The sequence below is a fragment of the Pseudorasbora parva genome, chromosome 25 (assembly GCF_024679245.1).
Source record: "Pseudorasbora parva isolate DD20220531a chromosome 25, ASM2467924v1, whole genome shotgun sequence".
In the NCBI taxonomy this organism is placed as follows: Eukaryota; Metazoa; Chordata; class Actinopteri; order Cypriniformes; family Gobionidae; genus Pseudorasbora; species Pseudorasbora parva.
In genome coordinates, this window is record NC_090196.1 from 2,073,480 (window position 1) to 2,097,541 (window position 24,062).

Genomic DNA, 24,062 nt, shown 5'->3' on the forward strand with positions numbered 1-24,062 from the left:
CCCGAGATATTAAACTCAGTCATTGTTGTTACAGAAGTTTAAAAAAGAAACATAACTTCCTCTAACTCAAAGTGAAATTAGGTTTAAATCACAGACAGTCCAATTGGAAGGAAGGACGCCACCGTGTGGCTATACCCTGTTAAGTCAGCGCAACACTAAATCCCTACGCCCTTCCTGATTAATTATTTTATTTGGATAACTCCCACTTAGAGATTAATCGTTATAGGATAGGATTTTTGATTGGCTTTCTTTTATTTGATTTTCCTTACAGGCTTATTTAAATTTCATTTAAACTTGCTTTGAATGTAATTTGAATTAAGTTGAGCTTCTAATTTTTTTTATTTTTTTTTATTTTATTTATAATTTTATTTTTAATTTTTTTAATTTTATTTGTAATTTTAATTTCAATTAAATTTTTATTTTTAATTAATTAAATGTTTATTTTTTAATTAATTTAAAAAAATATATTTTATAAAAAAATATTTTTCTCTGCAAAAGTTTTTCTTTTCCCCTCCCGTTGGGAATAAAGCTCAGTCTGGTAATTACAAACGGTATCAAAAGTGCTTTTTTTATCATTACTTGACAGAAACTTTTGCCTTTTTCTAAATTGCTCTTGATATTTAATCTTCCACTTGAGCGACCTCAATTCACCCCGGATGAGCTAAATGGGATAACCCATAGTACAAGCCGAATTTTAGTATATCTTGAGCATTTAGCCTATTAATTTCCCTAACACTCCCGGCGCGCACGCTGACATTCCTTTCATTACAGACCAATTCATCTTGCGTTTGTTTCCACTGTGCTCTTTCCTATCCTCACTGTTGGACTATCATGATTGTGTTTCTTTCAGTTCACCAAGAGACCCCAAGGAGAATTAGATAGTCCCGGGACGACCGAGCAGCAGTTCACCAAGTGACCCCCCAGAGCTACCGCCCACCTAATTGTCTAAATTGTCTAATTAGCTAACTGTCTACATCAGTTAGCCAAAATTCCCAGCTATCCGTACGATAGCTCGTCAGCTTAGAACAAGCTTTCATTGGCCTCTCTCTGTGTGTGTGTGTGTGTTGTGTTTCTCTCGTCCACAGTAAGCCGGCATGTCCCGTGCATCCAGTTCCGCCGTCCAGTGGGATCGCCTAACGACATGGCTGGAAGCGCTAACGGCCGCCAGTCAAGGAAGTCTGGGGCAGCCGAGCCAGGAGCAACTGGACACCGAGCTAGACCAGCTGATGACACACGACCCCACGCACAGCTACTCCAACAAGGAAGTGGCCAAGATCCTCGGAAGCCTCACCCACGTCCTCATCGCACAGGCACGTCTAAGCGAAGGGAGCTACGCCAACCTGGAACAGGAGGCAGCAACGCTAAAGCTTCAAGCCGAGGAGGCCCGGAGAGACCAAGCCCTCACCCAGCTTCGTCTAGATCAGCTTCTAGACACAGAGAAAGATGACGAAACAGACAAAGAACAAAGAAAAGAAATAGAAAGACTTCAAAAGACCCTGGAGGAGCTCCGTCGTGACGCCGACCGACGAGTACAGTCAGAGAAAGACGCCAGGAAAAACCTCGACGAAAAGCTTCGGCGTGGCGAATCCCTCCTGGAGAGAGCCACTGATGAACTTAAAGACAGAGACATTAAAGCTAAAGTCTATGCAAAACATTTGCAGCTCGACGAGCTCATCCAGCAAAGACAGGAGCTCGAAGATGAACTTGACATGGTGCAAAGAGAACTGAGACAATCATATATAGTGCAACGTTACCGGAAGGGGGAAACACACAACACAGAGTTTCCCCTGACCAGTTACTCCGCACATTTTAGCCACGAAGCAAGAGCTACGAAGGGGGATGACAGCCCCTGTTTAAAAGATCACCTGCCAGTCTCCACGAATCCCCGTCAGCAGCAGAGGAAAGGACGCCCTTCCAGGAAGTCAAGGTCAACAGCCACGAAGCTTCAAAGAACCTTGACAAGCTGGCCAGAAATATTCCTACCTTCAGCCCAGACCCGGCAGGAGGACACGACGTCCACGCATACTTAAAAGACATAGACTTTTACTTGCAAACTGTCGCTCACGCGAACAACTGGGACAGACTGTACCTGCTCAGGGCCACGTCTAATCGTGACGTACGCAGCTTTCTGGATCGACAACCAGAGGCCATCAAAGCGGACTACTGGCATCTACGACAAGCTCTAATTCGTGAGTACTCTGATCCCGAGTCAGACCAGGGGCTCATCACTGCCATGGACCTCAAGCAAGCTCGACTTGAGACCTCACAGAACTTTTATAACAGACTGCGACGTGCCTACTTCGGGGCACGTAACGACCCAGGCATGGAGGAGGACATCAACTTCAAAACTCTTTTCCTCCGAAACCTGCACCCTACCATCAGTAACCACCTGGGGGTGCTGGCGTGTCCACACAGCATGGACACGCAACAGTTAAGAGACTTGGCTCACAAAGCTTACGTCAAACAGAAAACACATTTCTGAAAAGACTGTAAAACAGCCCACCATCTGCCCTGTCTCTGAGCACCGCCCAGAGCTAACCCTAGAGGGCGCCCAACAGAACCACAGTTACCGACCCGTCAACAGAGAGTCCAAACCACTCCAAGCCAGCAGAGGGCAGCGTGGTCATAATGGCGACCGCCCACGGTACCAGAGCGATCGCTCTGAAGGGTCGTGGGACCCGCCTCGCCCCTTTCACAACCAAAAGGGGGCGAGCACCTGGGAAGCTGGCCGACAACCCAGACGGAGCCGAAACGAACCTCCGGGACCACCCAGCCCAGAAAGTCAGCGAAGAGGCTACCCTCGACGGAACAATGGTAGGCCCAGACCTGAACCCACGTCTGGCAAAGAAAGTGCAGCTGCTTCTGAAGTTACAGAGCTCATAAAAACCCTGAAAAAATTCCTCCGACAGAAACCTCACAAGGAAGATAAGAAGGACGGACCAGGTACAGCAGGACTAGACATGATACCTGAGATCAACCTTCCCGACCCTCCTGCAACTGAATCATCCACCCTGAACACTGTTCCCCAACCACAGACTAGTGTACTATCTGTTGCACCCCCACACGTCAGCAGCACACACTCACTACAGCTGACAGCAACGGCCTCTGATCAAGACAGCATCATGGGGCAGCCCAGCGTACCAGAAAGCGCTGTTTTGATTATTTGCACGCACAATGAGACACTCGAAACATATCCCAACGGCTTATCAAGCAACACACAGGTCCCCACACCAAGACTCCTGGGAAACCTAATCGAGAAGGGGATGCCTCGAAAACTCTATCTGACTTTCACTATGGAAAGGGAATTTAAGCTCGAAGCCCTAGTTGACACTGGCTCCGACCTCACACTTATATCCGCCCAACAGTTTGAAAAACTCAGATTTGAAGCACAGAGGCAAAATCGCACCCTTAACCTTCACACTTGTAAGCTAAATGTGCAGTCGTATAGCCAAAACGACATCCCGCTCAAGCACGTAGCTTCCATCCACCTGACAATTGGACCTATGAGCCTGATACACCCCGTCTATGTCTCCCCTATGAACACTTATCCATTTCTCATCGGAAAAGACCTGCTGGACCGCTTCGAAACCGTACTGGACTTCAAACTGATGAAAGTCTGGGCTCAAGTGCGTGACCCTCTGCCCCTTCAGACACACACATCGTCTGAGCAAGACTGTCAAGTCACAGAGGTCACGGGAACTCCCACAGAGCCAGACTGCCAGGTCACAAAGGTCACGGGAACTCCCGCAGAGCCAGACTGCCAGGTCACAAAGGCCACGGGACCCCCTGCAGCACACTGTGACAACACAGCCTCAGCCCCAAAGCCAAGTTCAAGTTCGCTTCTCTGCACATTTCAGCTATCCAAAGACTCTGATGCCTTCTGCCCCCAGGTCATGAATGACCTACAGCTGAATGACATTATCACAACGAACAGTATCCCTGCACTGTGGGCAGACAACTCAACCAAAAGTCTCTCACTGTGCAATGCAATCAGTAAAAACACACCACACGGCGACATGTGGGCACCCCCAAACCCCACATCCAGCCCCATTGTTGCAGTGCTAACCCACAGCAAGCGATCGACACCGGCTACAATGCCTGCCTTGCAGCTGCTATCGCTAACTCCGCAGATTTCCAACAACAATATTGCAGATATGCAAGCCTCTGACACTGCAATAAAGACAATTCTTGACCACCTCTCAGACCCCTCCAACCACCCTATCACTGACTCTGAGCTCATTGATGACTCTAGCCACAGACATCTACATAACTCCAGACAAATGATCCGTATTCTGGACAACATTCTCTGGTTTGCACCCGATGGCAACACAGCGCCACAGCTTGTGGTGCCACGGTCGCAAAGGGGGGTGATGCTAATGTACGCCCACAACACACCATGTGCTGGACACCACGGCACCAGAGCCACGTATGACACACTGAAACAGGTGGCATATTGGCCTGGAATGCATCAAGATGTGGCAGAGTATGTTAGAGAATGGCTAGTTCGCTGCCAGTTCCAACCAACAAACCCGAACCACAGAACCCCACTGCAACACAGAGAGATCACGTCCCCATGGTCAAACCTACAAATCGACCGGGTAGAACCCCTGCCCAGGTCCACAAAAGGCAAAAAGTACTCTCTCACAGCGGTGTACCAGTTTACCAAGTGGGTTGAGTGTCTACCAGCACCCAACGACACCGCCCAGACCACGGCATACCCCCTGATGAATCACATCTTTTTCCTGTCAAGATTGCCACTGAGAATCCACTCAGACAGAGGCATCCACTTCACTACCGAGGTCATGCAACAGATCTGGAAATGCCTAAGAAACGCGGCCGTGATCATGCTCCTGTGCCTCCAGACAATCAGAGGCCAGCCACCACCAGACATCATCACACCGGGTCCAGCCTCGGGCATCGTACTGAGAGAGCAACCTGGACTCCTGATCACCAACTGCAAATGAATCCTCAAAAGAAAGACGTACTCTCCTGAACTTCACATCAGCAGCGCAAGCTCCTCCAGCCCTGCACACAGACGCAAAGGGGGGGAGGAGCCCAAGCCCTCTGCTTAACCTTTCACCAGCCATTTTCCTGAAAGCCCCTGCAGCCGCAGAAGGAAAAGGATGCATTCAGACAAACCTGGAATGGAAGGAGGACACCAGCTTCAAGAACCTTCTCCTCCACCACCAGTTAGTCACCTTGTAGGCAATACTGCCAAGCCCCACACTGTCATGCATGTGATTTGAGAAGAAGGCCTTTAACGAACACAAGGCCGCCTCTGAAGGGATTCTCGAAACCCCAATGACTTTGAACTTTGAAACAGAGAAACCAAAGTGGATCACCAGAAGGCACCCAGCCTGGCCACAATGCGAGGCACCCTCTGGAAAAGTTCCTAGTCAGCATAGGACATAAAAGTGTCAAGATGCACAGTCCATCTTCCTAGGCAGGAGACCTAAAGGACTGACTGGCCATTGTGAGTAACATGGTTCCATCCAGGGCTGCAGAAAGCCCACAGCATACCTGCACCACACAAACGGACTTCTGGATGACAGGTGACGCACCGTCAGAGCACCTGCTGCCTCGGCACCTGCTGCACAAGCACAGAGACCTGAACTTGGCTACTGTCTGCCTTATCTGCCGTGGAACGACCATCACTTCAGGAGACAGAAACAACTGGAGCCTAACATTGCTATGGTGTGTCTGATCTTCCTGAACCTTTGATATCGCTCGTTGTTGTCCATAGGAGGGGCAACAACTATCGAAAGGGGGGATTATGTAGCGACTCAGGCGAATCAAACACACAATCGCCAGTTAAATTTAACAAATATGTTTTGAATGCTTTGTGCTTAGTAACAGACCTTCCCCCAACACAACAGAGAAAGATTCTCCGTTACCCTGGAAACCATCTGATAAGATGTTTTATGGCCCAAAAGAATTTGGCCACAGAAAAGTGTCTTAGACACAAAGAGTTTAAGACACGAAGCTTGTAAAACACACATCTTTGCCTCAAATTATAGACAACCATCTATAAATGAACATGCACCCCAGGACATTGTATGTAAACACATAACTGTCTTGTAAAATGTTTCTTCTGTATGGTATTTTGCATCTTTTTGTCTTTGTCTTAACAACTTACTAGTTCAGGTAACCTCATATATGTCATGTCTCCTGTGGGATTACAAATTTATAAATTGTTATATCAAGGTTCCAATGTAATAGTATACTAACAGTTTATATGTACATAATGCTTTACAGTTTGGAGTTACAGACTGACTACATTCTAAGGAGATCAAGCTAATCAGTCTTTTGTCTTTATGCACTTCCTGATCTATAAGCAACATTGTTAGAGTGATCAAATTTGCATCTATTCGTCTGATTGGTACTGTTATGCTGATAGGATTTGGATTGGTGGTCTGATTGGCACTGTTATGCTGATAGGATTAGGACTGGTGACATGGAAATGTATGGGGTGTGCCCCTTTTACCTAAACAACATGTGCATTCCTTTGTTTAGATTGTCTCCTCCACTACTGTGTAAATCCCTCCCCCTGAAATGTGGATAAATTACAATGTATACTGTTTAAAATTAGACTTGGACGACTGCAGCCACAGACGGCACGTGTGTTTCTCAATAAAGAGGAACGCCTGCCCGAAAGATATACCCAAGCTCTCCTGGTCTTCACTTCTGAGTTTCCAACAGTTTTGGTGCCGTGACCCGGATAGAGATCCTCACCTGAATCCAGCTCAACAAAGATTCTGACTTCGTTCCAGACTGAATCCAGCTCAGCAAAGATTCTGACCTTGTTCTAGACTGAATCCAGCTCAACAAAGATTCTGACTTCGTTCCAGACTGAATCCAGCTCAGCAAAGATTCTGACCTTGTTCCAGACTGAATCCAGCTCAACAAAGATTCTGACTTCGTTCCAAACTGAACCCAGCTGAATTGTTCTGTACAACCAAGGGTTGGTGAGTCACTCTATCCAAAAGAACCATTAAGACCAGTACAAATTTGTTATCCTCTGCACAGCCAGAGAAGAGTTATCAGACAGTTGTAGGGTTTGATTAACTAAGTTATCCTCTAAAAAATGTGTTTTAGAGATGAAAGTTATCCTCTGTTTTCCAGGCAGGGAAGGTTAGCATCACAAGCTAATAGTTTGTAAGCCTCTGTTTCGGCAGGGAAGAATTGTTTAAGCCTCTGTTTCGGCAGGGAAGAATTGTTTAAGCCTCTGTTTTTCAAGCAGGGAAGAATAGTTTATAAGCCTCTGTTTCAGGCAGGGAAGAATTGTTTAAGCCTCTGTTTTTCAAGCAGGGAAGAATTGTTTTGCCTCTGTTCCAGACAGGGAAAAATTAGCATCACCAGCTAATAGTTGTTCAGCCTCTGTTTTTCAGCAGGGAAGATTAGCATTGCAGGCTAATATTTGTGTTGTCCTCTGTTTTACCAAGGAAGGTTAACAGTAGTTGATCTATGTTAACAAGTATACCCTCTGTTAACTAGAATTTTAGTGTTTTGATTGTGTGGTTACAAAGAAACATGTTTAGAAAGAATGCTAGACTGTTCTCCACAATTGAAAAATGTGGTCTTGCGACGCCTTTGTGGTCAGATAGTGAATTTAAGTCATTGTTAGGAGAGCACATGGACTCAATTGTGACTGAGTCAGTCAGATTGTATTTGACAAAGAAATATGAGATCCATCCAGACAAGACTTGGTCAATTGATGAATGTAAAAAAGTTTTAGGAGCATGTATTCGCAAGAACAATGTGAAAGGCATTATTTATTGTCACAGAGAATTTGGTTTAGCGCTAGCTAGACAACAGTCTCAGCGTATCTCAGAGCTAGAGAAACAGAACAAAGAGTTCAATCCTAGGGTAGCATCTTTGACAAAGAAATTGAACCGCAACAAAGCTGCAGAGAAAACTGATGTGAATGAAGTTAGTCAGACTAATAACACTTATCCTGACTTATGCCCCGTTTCCACCAAAATTACCCGGAACAATTTGTACCAGGAACTTTTTTACAGGAACTTTTCTCCCCCCCAGACCTGCAGCTGTCTGCGTTTCGACCGCGATAAAGTTGCGAGAAGATTAGGCAAATTAGTCTGGTGATGTAGGACTGCACGCGACTGTTCCTCCAAGCCAGTAACGGACAAGGGCTGTCACTTTTCGATATGCATTCGAAGATGACGTGAAATATCCGTAATCGAACTATAAATAAACTATCCGGTTTTTAAAGTGCCATGTAGCTCAATTATTTTTTTTAATGCCGGTGCGTTTACATGGAGCACTGTAATCAGTTTAAAAGTCCAATCTGAAGGAAAATGCTCCATATAAACACCTCAATCGTAATAAAAATGCCCAAACTGAATGAAATTGTAATCGTTTTGAGATGGGTGGATAAACCTTTTCATGAATCGATCAAACGAAACATTTCACCATGTAAATGACCTGACCGGATTACTTTTGAGTGTGCGTCCTTATGTGATGTACACAGCGCGCGCCTTCACCACTGAAGAGCACACGTCGCGCTCATGCACCAAGCATGACAAGAGAGGAAATTACATTTTTCTGAGGGATAAACGTTTTATTTCATAAGACGTTCTGAAGATGTTGGCATAATGACACTGTCCCTACGCCTATGTAAGCAAACAATCATTAAGTACTTCAACTGCGCCTGACATTAGAATTTATTTTTTCTGAGTTGATTATTACACTTTACAACAAATGAATAGCTTTTATAAAACCGTATAAGTCCTGGTGGTGGCCGTTGAGAGTTGCTATGGCATCCGTAAACACATTCCAGCTGCTGGAGATGACGGCGTTGTAGATAATTGAATATATTCGAATGCATTGCTTGATATTTTAATTCCGTTCGAATTAGATTTTTTTTCAAAAAGGACAGGACTAACGGACAGTAATCATTTTTGTGTGTACCGATTGAAAGATTTAGTGAACTGTTTACATGAGATGTTATCTAAACCGATCTGGTGTTTACATGTGATGACTTTCAATCGCAATCATTTTGTCACATAAGCAGTTTGTCTGCCACATCAAAAATGTCAACGCTGTTTTCTCCAGCAGCTGTGTTAACTGAAGCCATAGCAACTCTTAGCGGCCACCAGGACTAATACAGTATTATATTATAAGCTATTTATTTGTTTAAATAATCATCTGAGAAAAAAAAATAATCTTCTGTCAGGCGCAGTTAAAGTAAAAACTGGCAATATACGCTGTGTCATTACTCCAACATTATCTTCATAACTAACGAAATAAAAAGTTAACCCCCTTAGAAAAATTAACTTTCCTCTCTTGTCAACATGAGCGCAGCGTGTAAGACTGATTATTACTGAACGTAGACCGAACCTCGCAAAAGACTTTTAAAAATGCCGAGTTGAAATAAAATGCTGCGTCAGCTCAACCAATCAGCACGTTCAGCGCCCAAGTCCCGCCCTCGAAAGTTCCTGAACTTTGAAAAAGTACTACCTCGCGAGCAGGGCCGTTTGGAGGGGGAAATATTTACCCGGAACTTCATTTAGACCCTGGTTCCTGCGGTCTAAACACACGAAGTACCACCCAAAGTTCCTGGTTCCTGGGTAAAGTTCCTGTGGTGGAAACGGGGCTTTACAAACTTTGTTTGAAACAGATGTAGCTATCCAAACAGTAACTGATGTGCCTGTCGATTCAGTGAAGGTATGCGGTGTAAGGAAAAGATCTGGGATTGAAAGTGTTCCTCATAACTCTGTTGAACAAGTACAAACTGTAGCTAAAGGACTAGCACCTAAAGACATAGAAAGATTATCCCAGAGCTTACCCTCAGCACGCACACATTTTTCTGAATTTAGAAGGACATTGTTATGCAAAATGCGTCTCTACGACATGTCGTTAACAGAAGTCACACAGCTGATGTCACAAATTCTAACTGAATCTGAATTCAACAGTTTTGAGTCTGCTGTTACTTCTGAACTACGACATGTCAGTAAAGGCGATATGAGAGAAGGTGTTTTGAAAATTCTAAAGAATATCATGGGACCCAAAGTAGACTGGTCCAAAATCACTAACTGTGTGCAAAGGAAAGAAGAAACTGTCAGCGAATACACTGAAAGATTCTGTCAGTCAGCTGTAACTTACAGTGGAATAGTTGATGATTCTGAATGTGTTTTAGATGACCAGGGAGCTTTTGTTCGCGTCTGGTCAGATGGTCTTTTAGCCGAGTACAGAAAAGCATTGCCATTCCTAGATCTAACCTGGTCTAACAATACTCTCAGAAGTAACCTAGAAAGGTTAGCTACATGGGAAAGAGATGCGGATGCTAAGGCAAAAGTAAGAGTAGCAGCAGCTACGTTTAGCACAAGAAATCAAGACAACAGATGGCCTAAGAGAGAAGGCAAATGTAACTACTGTGAAAAATCAGGTCACTGGGAGAAAGAGTGTAGGAAGAAGTTGCAAGATAGGAAAAGAAATGCTATGCATAATTCTGTTCCTTCTCAGCCAGAGTACAATCCTGAAGTAGTTCCGCCAGGGTACACTGAAACTTTAAGACAGCTTGCTCAGGCTCTTCTAAAAGCACAAAAAGAACAGGCAAAAAACTAATTGTTGGGGCTGTGAGTAGCTACCTTTCCCCTGTAATCCATCACAATGACAAGAAAATATTTGTGAAAGGTAGCATAAAAGAGAAAGAGATAGACTTTTTGCTTGATACAGGTGCAGAAATTACAGTAATTCCTACAAAATTGGCTAAAGGTTTAAACATTCCGTACAAGAAAACTAAACTTTGTTTAACTGGTGTAATAGGTGAAGATTCGGTTTTGTATGAAACACCATCGATAGAGGTACAGTTCGGTCCAAAGACTCTGACTACAAAATTGCTATGTGCTCCATTACATACAGGTTCAATTCTAGGCATGGGTCTACACAGACAAGTACATCTAACTTTAGACATGTCCTCAGAATCTACTAGCATAAAAATTTCCTCAGCACAAGTTTCTAGCAATGGTTCAACCCCTCCTGAGTATGCTTTCTTACAGAATCACCCAATTTGGGCTAAAGATAAGGATGATTGTGGGTTTTTCACAGGCGTAGAACCAGTCAAATTGACAGGAACTCCACCTCCTGTAACCAAACAATATCCAATCAATAAGGAGGCTATACAAGGGAATCAAACCTACTGTAGAAAAGTTGTTGCAGCAAGGAGTGCTAGCTAAAACCAACAGTCCCTGTAACTCACCTGTATGGCCCATAAAAAAATCCAATGGGACATGGAGACTCACCATAGACTACAGAGTAGCCAATAAACATATTGATAATATCACCCCTCTTGTAGCAGATCCATCTACAATTTGTAATGGCTTACCATTAGATTGTAAAGTTTTTTCAGTAATTGATATGTCTAATGGATTCTTTTCTGTACCCTTGCACTCTGACAGCCAGGCATGGTTAGCTTTCACAGTTGACTATGAACAATTCAAGTGGACACGGTTGCCACAGGGATTTCAGAATTCCCCAACCATATACCATCAGGCTGTCAGACGTGATTTGTGTGACCCAGAATGTCCAGTCAAACAGTCCACCATGATTCAATATGTCGATGATATTTTGATTGCCTCTACCGATCACAAGGTACATCAAACTGAATTGAAAGCATTGTTGGACTATTTGCAGAGAAAAGGACACAAATGTAGCTTTCACAAAGCTCAAATTGCTAAAAACCAAGTCACATTTCTGGGTCAAACAATTAGTGCAGGAAATAGATCTATTACACAGGATCGAGCTGCTTCTGTCAAAGCTATACCTCCGCCTAATACTATTAAATCACTCCGATCTTTTTTAGGAACAGCAGGTTACTGTAGACCTTGGATTGAAGAATATGCCTCAATTGCACAACCTCTCTATGACTTGTTGAAAGGCCAAGTTAAAGATTCTGATACAGTTTGTATGGAAGAAATTCAGCTCAAAGCGTTCAATGATTTGAAGAGAGCACTATGTCAAGCACCAGCATTAGGAATTGCCCAATCTGACAGGCCCTTTGTGCTTTATGTCCATGAACACTTAGGCTTTATGACTGCATGTCTAATGCAAGATCATGGGGGCATTTTGCGCCCAATTCATTACTATTCTGGTAAACTGGACATAGTCGCTCAAGGGATGGGCCCTTGTCTTAGAGCAGTGCAGGCAGTTAATTTGGCCCTTCAGGCTTCATCAGGAATGGTGTTAGGACAGACTGTAAATGTAAGATGCCCTCATGCAGTGTCCGCACTATTGAATCAGGCAAAGGTCACCTCTGTCACCTCTTCTCGTTGGGGAAATTGGTTAACAACCCTCACAGCCCCGAACATTGTTTTACAGCGTGCACCTGTCACAAACCCATCCTCATGTATGATGTCTGCAATGACTGAAGTTTTGTTAGAGGATGAAGGAGAAATGACTCACGATTGTGTTACGCTTACATACGCAGCTACAAGTGAAATAGCAGAAACTCCCATTGAGAATGCAGATTTGGAGTTGTTTGTTGATGGTTCAGCTCAAGTGATTGTAGGTAACAGAAGAGCAGGTTATGCAGTCACTTCCACCACTGAAGTGGTAGCTTCAGGACATCTTCCAGATCATTTTTCAGCTCAAGCTGCAGAACTAGTAGCCTTAACTAGGGCATGCACGCTAGCTTCAGGATCGGTTGCAAATATCTACACTGATTCCAGGTATGCTTTTGGGGTAATTCATGATTTTGGTGTCATTTGGCAAAGTAGACAGTTTCTAACTTCTGCTGGATCCCCCATTAAGCATGCTGGATTAGTAAAAGATCTAATGTTTGCCATGAAACTTCCAAAGAAATTAGCGGTGATCAAAGTGAAAGCACATCTCACAACTAATACTATGGAAGCTAAAGGTAATGCTCTTGCTGATGTAGCTGCTAAACAAGCTTGTTCCTATGCAACTGTACAAGTATGTTCAGGTAGTACAGCACAGAAGACGATTCTGCCTCCTGAATCAATAATTGACCTGTACAAAGATGTTCCTCTATATGAAGCATGGACATGGTTAGACAAAGGAGCCACAGTGGATTCATCTGGCTGCTGGACCAAGGAGGGAAAGTATGTTGCCCCAGAATCACTGCTTCCATATTTGGCTCAACAAATACACAATTTGGGTCACAGTGGTCCAGCAGCAATGAATCACAGGTTCTCAAATCAATGGTGGAATTCAAAATTCAGAAATGTAGCTAACGAAACAGTCAAAAGATGCGTTACATGTCAGAAAAATAATGTCAGAAAAATAATGATGTGCCAGCAGCAATTACAGCAGCAACACATACACCAGCTCCACCAGGACCATTTCGTCACCTGCAAGTTGATTACATATCGTTGCCTCCTTGTAAGGGTAAAACTGACGTTTTGGTTGTGATAGACAAGTTCTCAAGATGGATAGAAGCTTATCCAACAGGGCGTGCTACAGCTGCACATACCGCTAAATGTCTTGTCACTGATTTCATTCCTAGATGGGGATTACCAGATTCCATTGACTCAGATCAAGGTACACACTTCACAGGACAGGTAGTCAAGGAAGTGTCTAAAATGTTGAAAGTTAAGTGGAATCTTCACTGCCCCTACAGGCCACAAGCATCAGGACAGGTTGAACTTGCCAACAGAACAATCAAAACCAGACTAAGCAAAATGCATCAGGAAGGAGTATCATGGGTTGAGGCGCTGCCAGCAGTTCTGTGTAGTATGAGAGCGTCACCTAACAGATCCGTAGGACTGAGCCCTCATGAGATTATTACAGGACGGCCAATGCAGATGCCAGGCGTGATTGATCTTAGAAATGCTGATGTTCACATTGCCTCAGATGCCCTGATCACTTACTGTGAAAACCTCACAAAGGCAGAATAGAGTGCCCGAGAGAGAGTTGAGTCATGTTGGCAGACGCCACCAGAAGGTGGACACACGATCATCCCAGGTCAGTGGGTGATGATAAAGTCATTCAAAATGAAGCCCTTAGAGCCTAAAGGGCATGGACCACATCAAGTGATGTTGATTACAGCAGCTGCAGTGTTGTGTCAGGGAAGGAAAGCTTGGACGCACGTGTTACACTGTAAAGTTGTTCCTCCAACGACAGGGATAGGTTAGGACACACGGACCAGTGAGGAGCCCAGGAAAGAACCGAATGCAACAGGCATCGGGGGCCAATCCTGCGGTGAAGATTCCCTCATAGGCCTTCCCCTACCCACTAGTCCATCCTTACCTCACTGTTCTTTAGGTGTCGCAGGAATTAAGACATTGGGAAAGAAGGAACAACAATAGCAGACTCAGATTGAACAAAGGAAACAACCCCAATGTTTGCAGTCTTTTAGAATAATAGTAATAAATACTGCTCTGCTGTCTTTTGTTTTCTTTCTTACTCTGTGCAGATACCACTTGATGGCTGTCCCCAGACCTATACGCACCGACTTCCTCACCTGCGTATGAAGCCACAACCTCTAGAGGACAACTAGACCCACTACCGAGCCAATTGTCATGAAAAAAATTAAAATAAAAAATACACTTTAAATACACAATATGATTTGAGAGTCTATAACTAATTTGCAGGACAAACTTAGTAGGATAATTTCAAGCAATTCCGTAAAGGGTTACTTGTATTTAATTAAACATTTTTCCCTATCGGAAAATTTTAATACGTAATGAACGACTAGCAAATTACATTCATAAATTCATGAATATTGAATATTAAATCCCTTTTGGGTTAATTATTCCCCGAGACATTAAACTCATAGTCATTGTCGTTACAAAGCTTTGGTGGATTCAGGTTGTAACCAGACCTTCATACACCAAAGCCTGATTCAATCCGGGGCATGGGATAAGCGCCGCATGGTTATGGTGAGGTGTGTGCACGGGGAGGTGAGAGAATACCCTTTAGTCCCGATGGATTTTCTATTCAGGGGTCAAAAACATAGAGTTGAGGTGGCCGTTAACCAGCACCTCCGGCATCCACTGATTTTGGGGACAAATTGGCCAGGTTTTAATAAGTTATTGGGATGTTTGTGTGTGGATGCCTCTTGGGGGAAAAAAGAGAAAGGGAAGGTGGCGGTCGCTCAGGCGGGGGAGGTGGAACATAGACCACTGGGCACTGATCCGGGGGAACCGAGCGCTCCGGAAACGCCAGTGTTTTCGGAATGCGATGACTTTCCCCTGGAACAGTCCCAGGATGAAACGCTCAAAAATGCGTTCAATCAGATCTGTGCCATCGACGGCCATCCCCTCCGTCCTGATCAACCGCTCACCTTTCCTTATTTTACTCTGATAAAGGACAGGTTGTATCGGGTGACCCAAGATGCTCAGACAAAACAGACTACAACCCAGTTGTTAATTCCTAAAAGCCGTCGGGAAATGATTTTCCCGGTGGCTCATCACAATCCGATGGCCGGGCATTTATTGCAAACAGCGACACTAAATCGCCTCATGGCCCTATTCTTTTGGCCGGGCATTCACGAGAATGTACGCCGGTGGTGTGCGTCTTGTCGTGAATGTCAGTTGGTAAACCCACCGGCCCAACCAAAAGCACCATTGTGCCCCCTCCCGTTGATGCAGGTCCCCTTCGAAAGAATTGGTATGGACCTCATCGGGCCATTAGAGTGGTCAGCCCGCGGACATCGCTTTGCATTAGTCCTAGTGGATTATGCAACACGATATCCCGAGGCAGTGCCACTGCGTAACATTTTGGCGAAAAGTGTTGGGAGTGCACTGTTCTCCCTAATCTCCCGGGTGGGAATCCCAAAAGAGATTCTCACTGATCAAGGCACGGCGTTCATGTCACGGACAATCCGCGAACTTTACGAATTATTGGGCATTAAATCTATTCGGACCAGCATCTATCACCCACAAACAGACGGGCTGGTAGAAAGATTTAATCGCACGTTGAAACCAATGATTCGTAAGTTTGTTCACGAAGACGGCAAAAATTGGGACAAATGGCTAGAACCTCTCTTGTTCGCTGTCCGCGAGGTCCCCCAAGCCTCCACGGGGTTTTCCCCCTTCGAGCTTCTCTATGGCCGCCAACCCCGAGGGGTTTTGGATGTCATTAGGGAAGCTTGGGAGGACGGACCATCCGCTAGTAAAAACGAAATTCAGTTTGTATTAGACCTGAGAAAATGGGTTGAGGCAGAGGCTGTGATGCTGGCGACGGTAGTGAGTGGAGAGGATGATCTCGGACCACAGGCGGTTCAAAAGTCACAATCTCCCACTCTGGTCCCGGGGGGAGATCACCTCTCACCCTCCCAGCTCATAGACCTCAAACAATTACAGGCGGATTTCGCCGACGTGTTCTCGCCCCTACCGGGTCGGACAGACCTCATCCAAAACCACGTTGAGACCGAGCCGGGCGTGGTTGTACGCAGCCGACCATATAGATTGCCTGAACACAAGAAAAAAGTGGTTCAGGCAGAATTAGAGGCAATGTTAGAGATGGGGGTTATAGAAGAATCCAACAGTGACTGGGCGAGCCCGATTGTTTTGGTTCCAAAACCTGACGGCTCGGTCCGTTTCTGCGTGGATTACAGAAAAGTCAATGCGGTGTCGAAATTTGATGCATATCCCATGCCACGGATTGACGAATTGCTTGATCGGCTAGGTACTGCTCGTTTTTATTCGACACTGGACTTGACAAAGGGTTACTGGCAGATCCCCTTGTCTCCAGTAACCAAAGAAAAAAACGCTTTTACCACGCCGTTTGGATTACACCAATTCGTTACGCTTCCTTTCGGGCTGCTCGGGGCACCCGCGACTTTTCAGCGTCTGATGGACCGAATTCTTCGGCCGCATGCTGCATTTGCCGCCGCCTATCTGGATGATATCATCATTTATAGTGGTGACTGGCAGCGTCATATGCAGGATTTGCGAGCAGTCCTCAGGTCGCTGAGAAGGGCGGGGCTCACGGCCAACACAAAGAAGTGTGCAATTGGGCGGGTGGAAGTAAGATATCTGGGCTTCCACTTGGGTCATGGGCAGGTGCGTCCCCAAATTAATAAGACCGCAGCGGTTGCGGCCTGCCCAAGACCCAAGACCAAAAAGGAGGTTAGACAGTTCCTGGGGCTGGCGGGATATTATAGGAGGTTTGTACCTAATTATTCGGACCTCGCCAGCCCGCTGACTGATCTAACTAAAAAGGAAGAACCAGATACAGTTCGGTGGACGGAGCAGTGCCAGCAGGCTTTCACTCAGTTAAAGGCGGCTCTGTGTGGTGGGCTGCTCCTACAAGCTCCTAACTTTTCTCTCCCTTTTTCTCTGCAGACTGACGCCTCGGACAGGGGGCTGGGCGCGGTTCTGTCCCAGGAGGTGGAGGGGGAGGAACGGCCGGTGCTGTACATCAGTCGAAAGCTCTCTAAGAGAGAGACGATGTACAGCACCATAGAGAAGGAGTGTTTGGCCATCAGGTGGGCCGTCCTCACCCTTCACTATTACCTCCTGGGACGGGAGTTCACCCTCTGTTCGGATCACGCCCCCTTGCAGTGGCTCCACCGCATGAAGGATACCAATGCGCGGATCACCCGTTGGTATCTAGCTTTACAGCCTTTTAAGTTCAAGGTGATCCACAGGCCGGGTGTTCAGATGGCTGTGGCTGACTTCCTCTCCCGTAGGCGGGGGGGGGGGGGGGGGGGGGGGGGGGGGTGCCCAACAGAAGTGGGCATCTTTACAATGTCAGTAAAGATTACAGAGACTTTTACCTTCTGTAAAAAGGTATGGGAAAATCCCATAATTTCCTGTTTAAAAGTTTAAAAAAGTGCCTTTTGCAAGCATGGAGGCGCTTGCAGCATTTGGTTGTGTTGCAGATGGTGGGACAACTCTGTGGCAAATGTCCAGATATTTTCCGCGTATTATTTAAAGCAAAAAGAAGATCAAAATCACTTATTAGAGGCACAACACTTATTTTAGCTCTAGGAAAGTGTCTTTCATCAACACAATCCAATCAGAATCAGAATAGTTAGACTGGACCTTACTGTTTTATAAAACACACACACACACACACACACACACACACACACACACATATATATTTATACTCGCGCATGTTGTGATAACAGCAAAGTCTTACACACATGACGACAAGGAAGTTACCGTGGTGCGTAAAGCGAGTTACTCCTCCCACTTCTGCTAGTTTTACTGAAATGTCTTATCCCGTGCGAATTGGCCAATAATATTACAAACATCCTGAGGTAAAATTACTTTACCCTCACCTCTCCAAGTTAAACAAATCCAATCCGAATAGGGCTTAAGAGAGGGGATATTGGTCATAACTGGCCACACCGTAAGTGACGTGTGATCCAAAAATCCCAACATCAGCAGTGAAATGAGTATCAATCACTACACATCAGTATAAATGTGTTTGACTCACCTTGGCAGACGACTCCAGCATCTTCACCGTGCCCACAGTTATGTGATCCCCATGCATTTGATGAACAGTTTGCCAGTGTAGATTCACTCCCACTACACTGGACATCATCCAGCCATATTTGTCCAGAACCTTGTCCAAAATAAGCATCACTCTTTGCCTCTATAACACTCCCACAGCCCAGTTCTCGACACACCACTGCCGCGTCTGCAGAATCCCAATGATCATCACACACTGTTCCCCATATTCCATTATGGAGAACCTCCACTCTTCCAGAACAGAGGTTGGATCCATTCACCAACTTGACAGCTATTAGTCACAAAACAATTAAGATAGAAAAACAGATTATTAGGTTTTTTGTTTATTTGTATTTTTGATGAGATACAAACAAAGTGTTAACAATAGTGGAGTTTCATCCTCGTCAGCATCATTACCTTTGACTTCTGGCTGTGAGGCAGTTGCGCTCAATGTCGCTGTTGCAGCAGAAAAAAAATTAACACCCAAATACACAACAATGTTATATTTAGATAAAGATGTCGATGCATCAAATTGATTGCAGTTCAAACAAATGTCTAAGGCTGTTTTACAAGAAAAGCAAATCTGGTTCTAATTTAAAGGTGTATAATTACCTGTCTGTGGTGCTGCACTAGTTTGTGTCTGGCCTATTACCGAAAGAGAGAGATGATTAAAGTCTATTACAGTTCTAGACAACGGATTTCTTCATTTTCATGGTCTTTCCTAGCCTGGATGCCAGCCGAACTTAGCCCCACCCACAACATTTGAGGGAAGTGTAAGTGTCATTGAAAAGGATACATGCATAAAGTTGATTTTTGTTCAGAAAAAAGGGGATTTTTTTTGTTGAATCTTATTATTATTTCTCTCACTGATAAAATGTCTTTATTTTTCTTAAGATGCAGTATGTTTTATTATACAGTTACACCAGTTATTGTCTTCTGGTTTTTACCGCTAGTATTGCGAGATTTAACGAGGTCTTGAGAGACTATCGGGCTAAAGGTACAATAGACACACCCTCACATGCTCAAGACTTTCAGAGCGAGAGCCACGTTTAAGGCAGCTTCCAAAGGCTAGCTATCCAGCTGCATAAGCTAGAAAATGCACAAATCGATATTCGTCTTAAGACCTCTGAAGTGACAGGCGGCCACGAGGTAGTTACATTTATTTTACAATTGTGTGTTAGCAAACCAAAATGGAGTGTCTAATTGCACTGTTTACTCTGTCCTGTAGTTTTCACGGCGTTTCATCGCATCTGAGAAAGATAATAAATGTGCCCGTACTCGAGAAACCGTGTGCAGTGTTGTCATTGAGGAGTTACAGTGAAAACTCGCCCAGCCCAGCGCCGGTGAGAAGCTCGAGTTAAAGACGGCAGCTACAGTGGTTCGCAGTACCGAGATATACCACAATATATGGTGGCACCTTTACACCAGTTCATTGCTCCCCATCAACAGAGCACCGTCGATAAAAGTAAATCAAAATGAAGTAACGTAGAAAATATGTAAAAGATTGTGCTAAATGGACGTAAGAGTGGTTTAAGCCAAGTTAAACTTAACTAAAGTTATTTCATAGTACATTTGCTTAAAGGGTCTTGATATCTACTTCATTTTATGGTTATCTTTTGTTTTCATTACTGAAGTTTTCGTGCATTTTGTTTGAAGATAAAACTATTGAAAGTTTATTCAAGCTATAAGTTAACAGCCTGCTGATTAAGAAGTTCATTATAATCAAAGGTTTACACAAAACAATAGCAATCTTAATGCAATATTTAAGGCACATATACACTAATCTACATACCACTGCATATTTAAATATACACTGAGTTAAAACAATTACATCTGACTAGACATAAAAATGAGCGATGAACCCAATGAAAAGTACTGCTCTGAACCAACTACTCAACCTGAAGCAAAGACTCGCAAGAGCGAAAGAACAAGAACATTAACCGAAAAGGGAAAAGAGCTTCAAGAAGACAAGCTCAAAGCTCTCAAGCGCAGATACAAGGTTGTTTATGAAAAATGGAGATATGAGGCAAGATTAAGTAAAATAATACTGACTGATACAGCCATTGAGAGTGAGTTAAGCGAGTTGATAGATAATGTTAATATCTCTTGCCAGAATGTACAAGCCATATACAATGAGATCCGTCAGATACAAGCTCCTGATCCAGATATGAGATACAAAGTAGATGCATGTACGTCCCTTTCAGATTTCATTTTTAAAAGGGCTAAAAGATGGCTAGAGGGGCATGCTGAAGAAGACGAAGAGCCCTGGCCAGATGTTGGATCATTCTTGGAGTCAGAAAGATCCAAATCAAAGTCGGAGTCAGAAAGATCTGAATCAAAGTCAAAGTCACAAAGGTCAAATTGTAACTCAGTTCTCTCAAGTGTGCAGTCAATTAAAAGAGTAGAAGCAGCAGCCGATGCAGCAGCATCTCAAGAGATATTGGCTGTTATGAAGGAACAAGAGAGACAAGCAAGTACACTACAAAAATTAGAAGTTGAAACCAAACGATGCAGTACCTGTCACACCACTCACACTCTTCCAAGCTCCAAATGCCACAAGTTCTGCATTTACCCCACTCGCTAATACAGCAATCACAAGTCAAGCTCTCAAAGCCTCAAGTCCACCATTCATTCCTCAAGCAACACCAGTCCCAACAGCTGTCACACAACTTCAGCAAAACTCAGATTTGGTCAGCATATTGGCAGAAGCTATAAGTGCTAATCGTCTTCCAACTCCAGAACCAGCATTGTTCAGTGGAGATCCGTTAAAGTTTAAGGACTGGCAATCGTCATTCGAAACCTTAATCGACAGAAAAAACATTTCCAAAAAAGAGAGACTCTACTGACAGGCGGCCACGAGGTAGTTACATTTATTTTACAATTGTGTGTTAGCAAACCAAAATGGAGTGTCTAATTGCACTGTTTACTCTGTCCTGTAGTTTTCACGGCATTTCATCGCATCTGAGAAAGATAATAAATGCGCCCGTACTCGAGAAACCGTGTGCAGTGTTGTCATTGAGGAGTTACAGGAAGTTCGGTCTGGACTTAATCCATTGTGGAGCAACTATGCCCGAACAGGAGCTGTTCGGACCAATCAAATTGTCAGGGTGGGCTTTATACATTTACATTTTACATTTAATCATTTAGCAAATGCTCTTATCCAAAGCGACAAAAAGGGGACAGCAATAGAAGCAACGAAACAAACAAGATCAACAACCTGCAAGAGCTGTAAGAATTCTCAGTTAATCGAGAACAGTACAAACAATATATTTTTTTTAAGACAAACAAACAGAACATTTTATTAGATAGTTAAGTGCTAGTCTTTATTGGTCAGTTGCAATGGGAAAATATGTGTCTTGAGATGTTTTTTTAAAGATGGCTACAGACTCGGCTGCACGAATTGAGATTGGCAGGTCATTCCACCAGGTGGGAACAGTCCAGGAAAATGTCTGTGAGAGAGATTTCATGCCCCTTTGGGATGGAACCACGAGGCGCCGCTCACTCGCAGAACGCAAGCTTCTGGAGGGTGTGTAAGTCTGAACAAGCGAGTCTAGGTATATTGGTGCAGAGCCAGTGGTTGCTTTGTAGGCGAGAACCAGTGCCTTGAATTTGATGCGAGCAGCCATTGCCAACGAGTGAAGTCTGATGAAGAGAGGAGTAACGTGCACTCTCTTCGGCTCATTAAAAAACACTCTCTACGCTGCATTCTGGATTAGTTGCAAGGGTTTGATAGTGCATGCTGGAAGGCCAGCTAGAAGAGCATTACAATAGTCCAGTCTGGAGAGAACAAGAGCTTGGACCAGGAGTTGTGCGGCCTGTTCTGATAGGAAGAGTCCAATCTTTCTGATGTTGTATAAGGCAAATCTGCAGGACCGGGCTGTTGCAGTTAAGCAATAATTATATGTCGAAGGACAAATAACGCAACGTAATCATCCACGTCACCAAGGAGCGCTTGGGTTGAATTCATTCTAATCCTTAACAGAGAACTTGTTCATATATGCATTCACCTTTACTATTTCTCTCAAAAACTGCACTTACACTCATTTTCTTCTTCTACTTCTTCCAGCATGTGTGCAGTTGAGTTCAGTGACAACTTTAGTGATGTGTCATTCATGAACGATTCATTCTTTTTGAACTATTCTTAAATATGAACTCGGGAACAACGAGTTGTCTCAGAGAGCGATTCGTTCATTTCGTGTTGACCGTGCATACTCTACATGCCATCGGTTCTGTGCAAGATCTTCAGCAATCAGTCGATGGGGCTGTGAGCTGGTGAACGATTGACTCAATCCCGAACACTCAAGAGGTGAACTAATCCATTCTGTTTCCGGGACGGCACTTGATTACAAATGAGGCTGGCACGGCCCAGATCAGACACTGATGATGGAACTAACAAATTGAACCCAAAGACAGAAGCGGTGTAACGTTACTAATCTTTCCGGGGAACAGACATGATTAAATGTAAAGTGACAAAAGAAAGAACGACTCAGGTTTAGAGGTGATGTTAACTAACAGACTGCATAAACAGAAGACCCAGCTAAGCAATTAATGAATAATTTCTTTCTTAAAGTTTGGCCTTGGCTGCATTAGTTTATAATTTTATTTTTTATTCTGAATGTGATCAGTGTTTGCATAGGTACAAGATGTGTTGGGGAATTTGGGGAATGTGAAATTTTAATTATTCTGCTGAAATGAGCGAAATGACTTATGAATTTTGCTGAACGAGATTCAAAGATCCGAGTCTGTAAAATTATCCGAACTTCCCACTACTACTATGCGACACTCAACATACATCACTCACTCCGTTGCTCTGATTGGTTTGTATCAGACTCATATTCTGACTAGAATTCACTATGACGACGTGAGGCTAGGTCTTTTCCAGACAAAGATACAAAGTTCTAAATTAAGCTAAATGTACTCATAGCTTTTGATTGACTTTTCACAAGATCACCACTATATCTGGTTCTAAAATTCAAAGGTGTATAATTACCTGTCTCTGGTGCTGCACTAGTTTGTGTCTGGCCTATTACAGAAAGAGAAATATGATTAAAATCTATTACAGTAACAGAATGAATTTCTTCATTTGCATGATCTTTCCCAGACAAAGTTACAAAGTTCTAAATGAAGCTAAATGTATTCATAGCTTTTGGTTAACTTTTTCCAAGATCACCTAGACTGGGTAGACCCGGCAATTTGATTTTGGCAAACTTGAGCACAGCAGTCGGGCCTTATGCAGTAGAACATACAGAGCTGACTCCCCAGACCAATGTTCAATATGAAAAGATTGAGTAAGCCTTGCCCGTCAAGCCGGACGAGAACTTACACGCCCGGGAGGGGAGACGCGGGGCGTGCCTCCAGTCCGCAGCGGTCTTAGGACACAGGTGCATCGCAACCGACCGCTCGACTGGAGGGATCTCCTCGTAGCCCTTAGCTGCATCACCATCGAGAGTGGTGAGGATGGAGGAGTCAGTTGATCGCTGGCGAGCGCTATACGGCGCCACCCACGACTTCGTGAGCTCCTGATGCACCTCCGGGAAGAATGGCACCGGGGCGGGATGCTGAGAACCAGCGCGACCCGTCCCGAGAAACCAATCATCCAACCGCGAAGGTTCGGGACGTGGTGGAGGGTCCACTCAAGCCCGACACTTGCGGCGGCCCGGGCAAGCATAGCCGTAAGTT

The 24,062-nt window shown here is 44.3% G+C and overlaps 1 protein-coding gene across 1 annotated transcript in view; it reads right to left on the bottom strand.

Annotated features, from left to right (window-relative positions):
* Window positions 1-24,062, bottom strand: part of LOC137064350 (deleted in malignant brain tumors 1 protein-like) — a 615,344-nt gene that overhangs the window by 576,950 nt on the left and 14,332 nt on the right. Inside the window, exons 3-5 of the mRNA XM_067435707.1 lie at window positions 18,370-18,675; window positions 17,244-17,358; window positions 16,329-16,392 (exon numbers count right to left, since the gene is read on the bottom strand). Coding sequence (XP_067291808.1) covers window positions 16,329-16,392; window positions 17,244-17,358; window positions 18,370-18,675 — 485 coding nt within the window. The remainder of the gene's footprint in view (window positions 1-16,328; window positions 16,393-17,243; window positions 17,359-18,369; window positions 18,676-24,062) is intronic.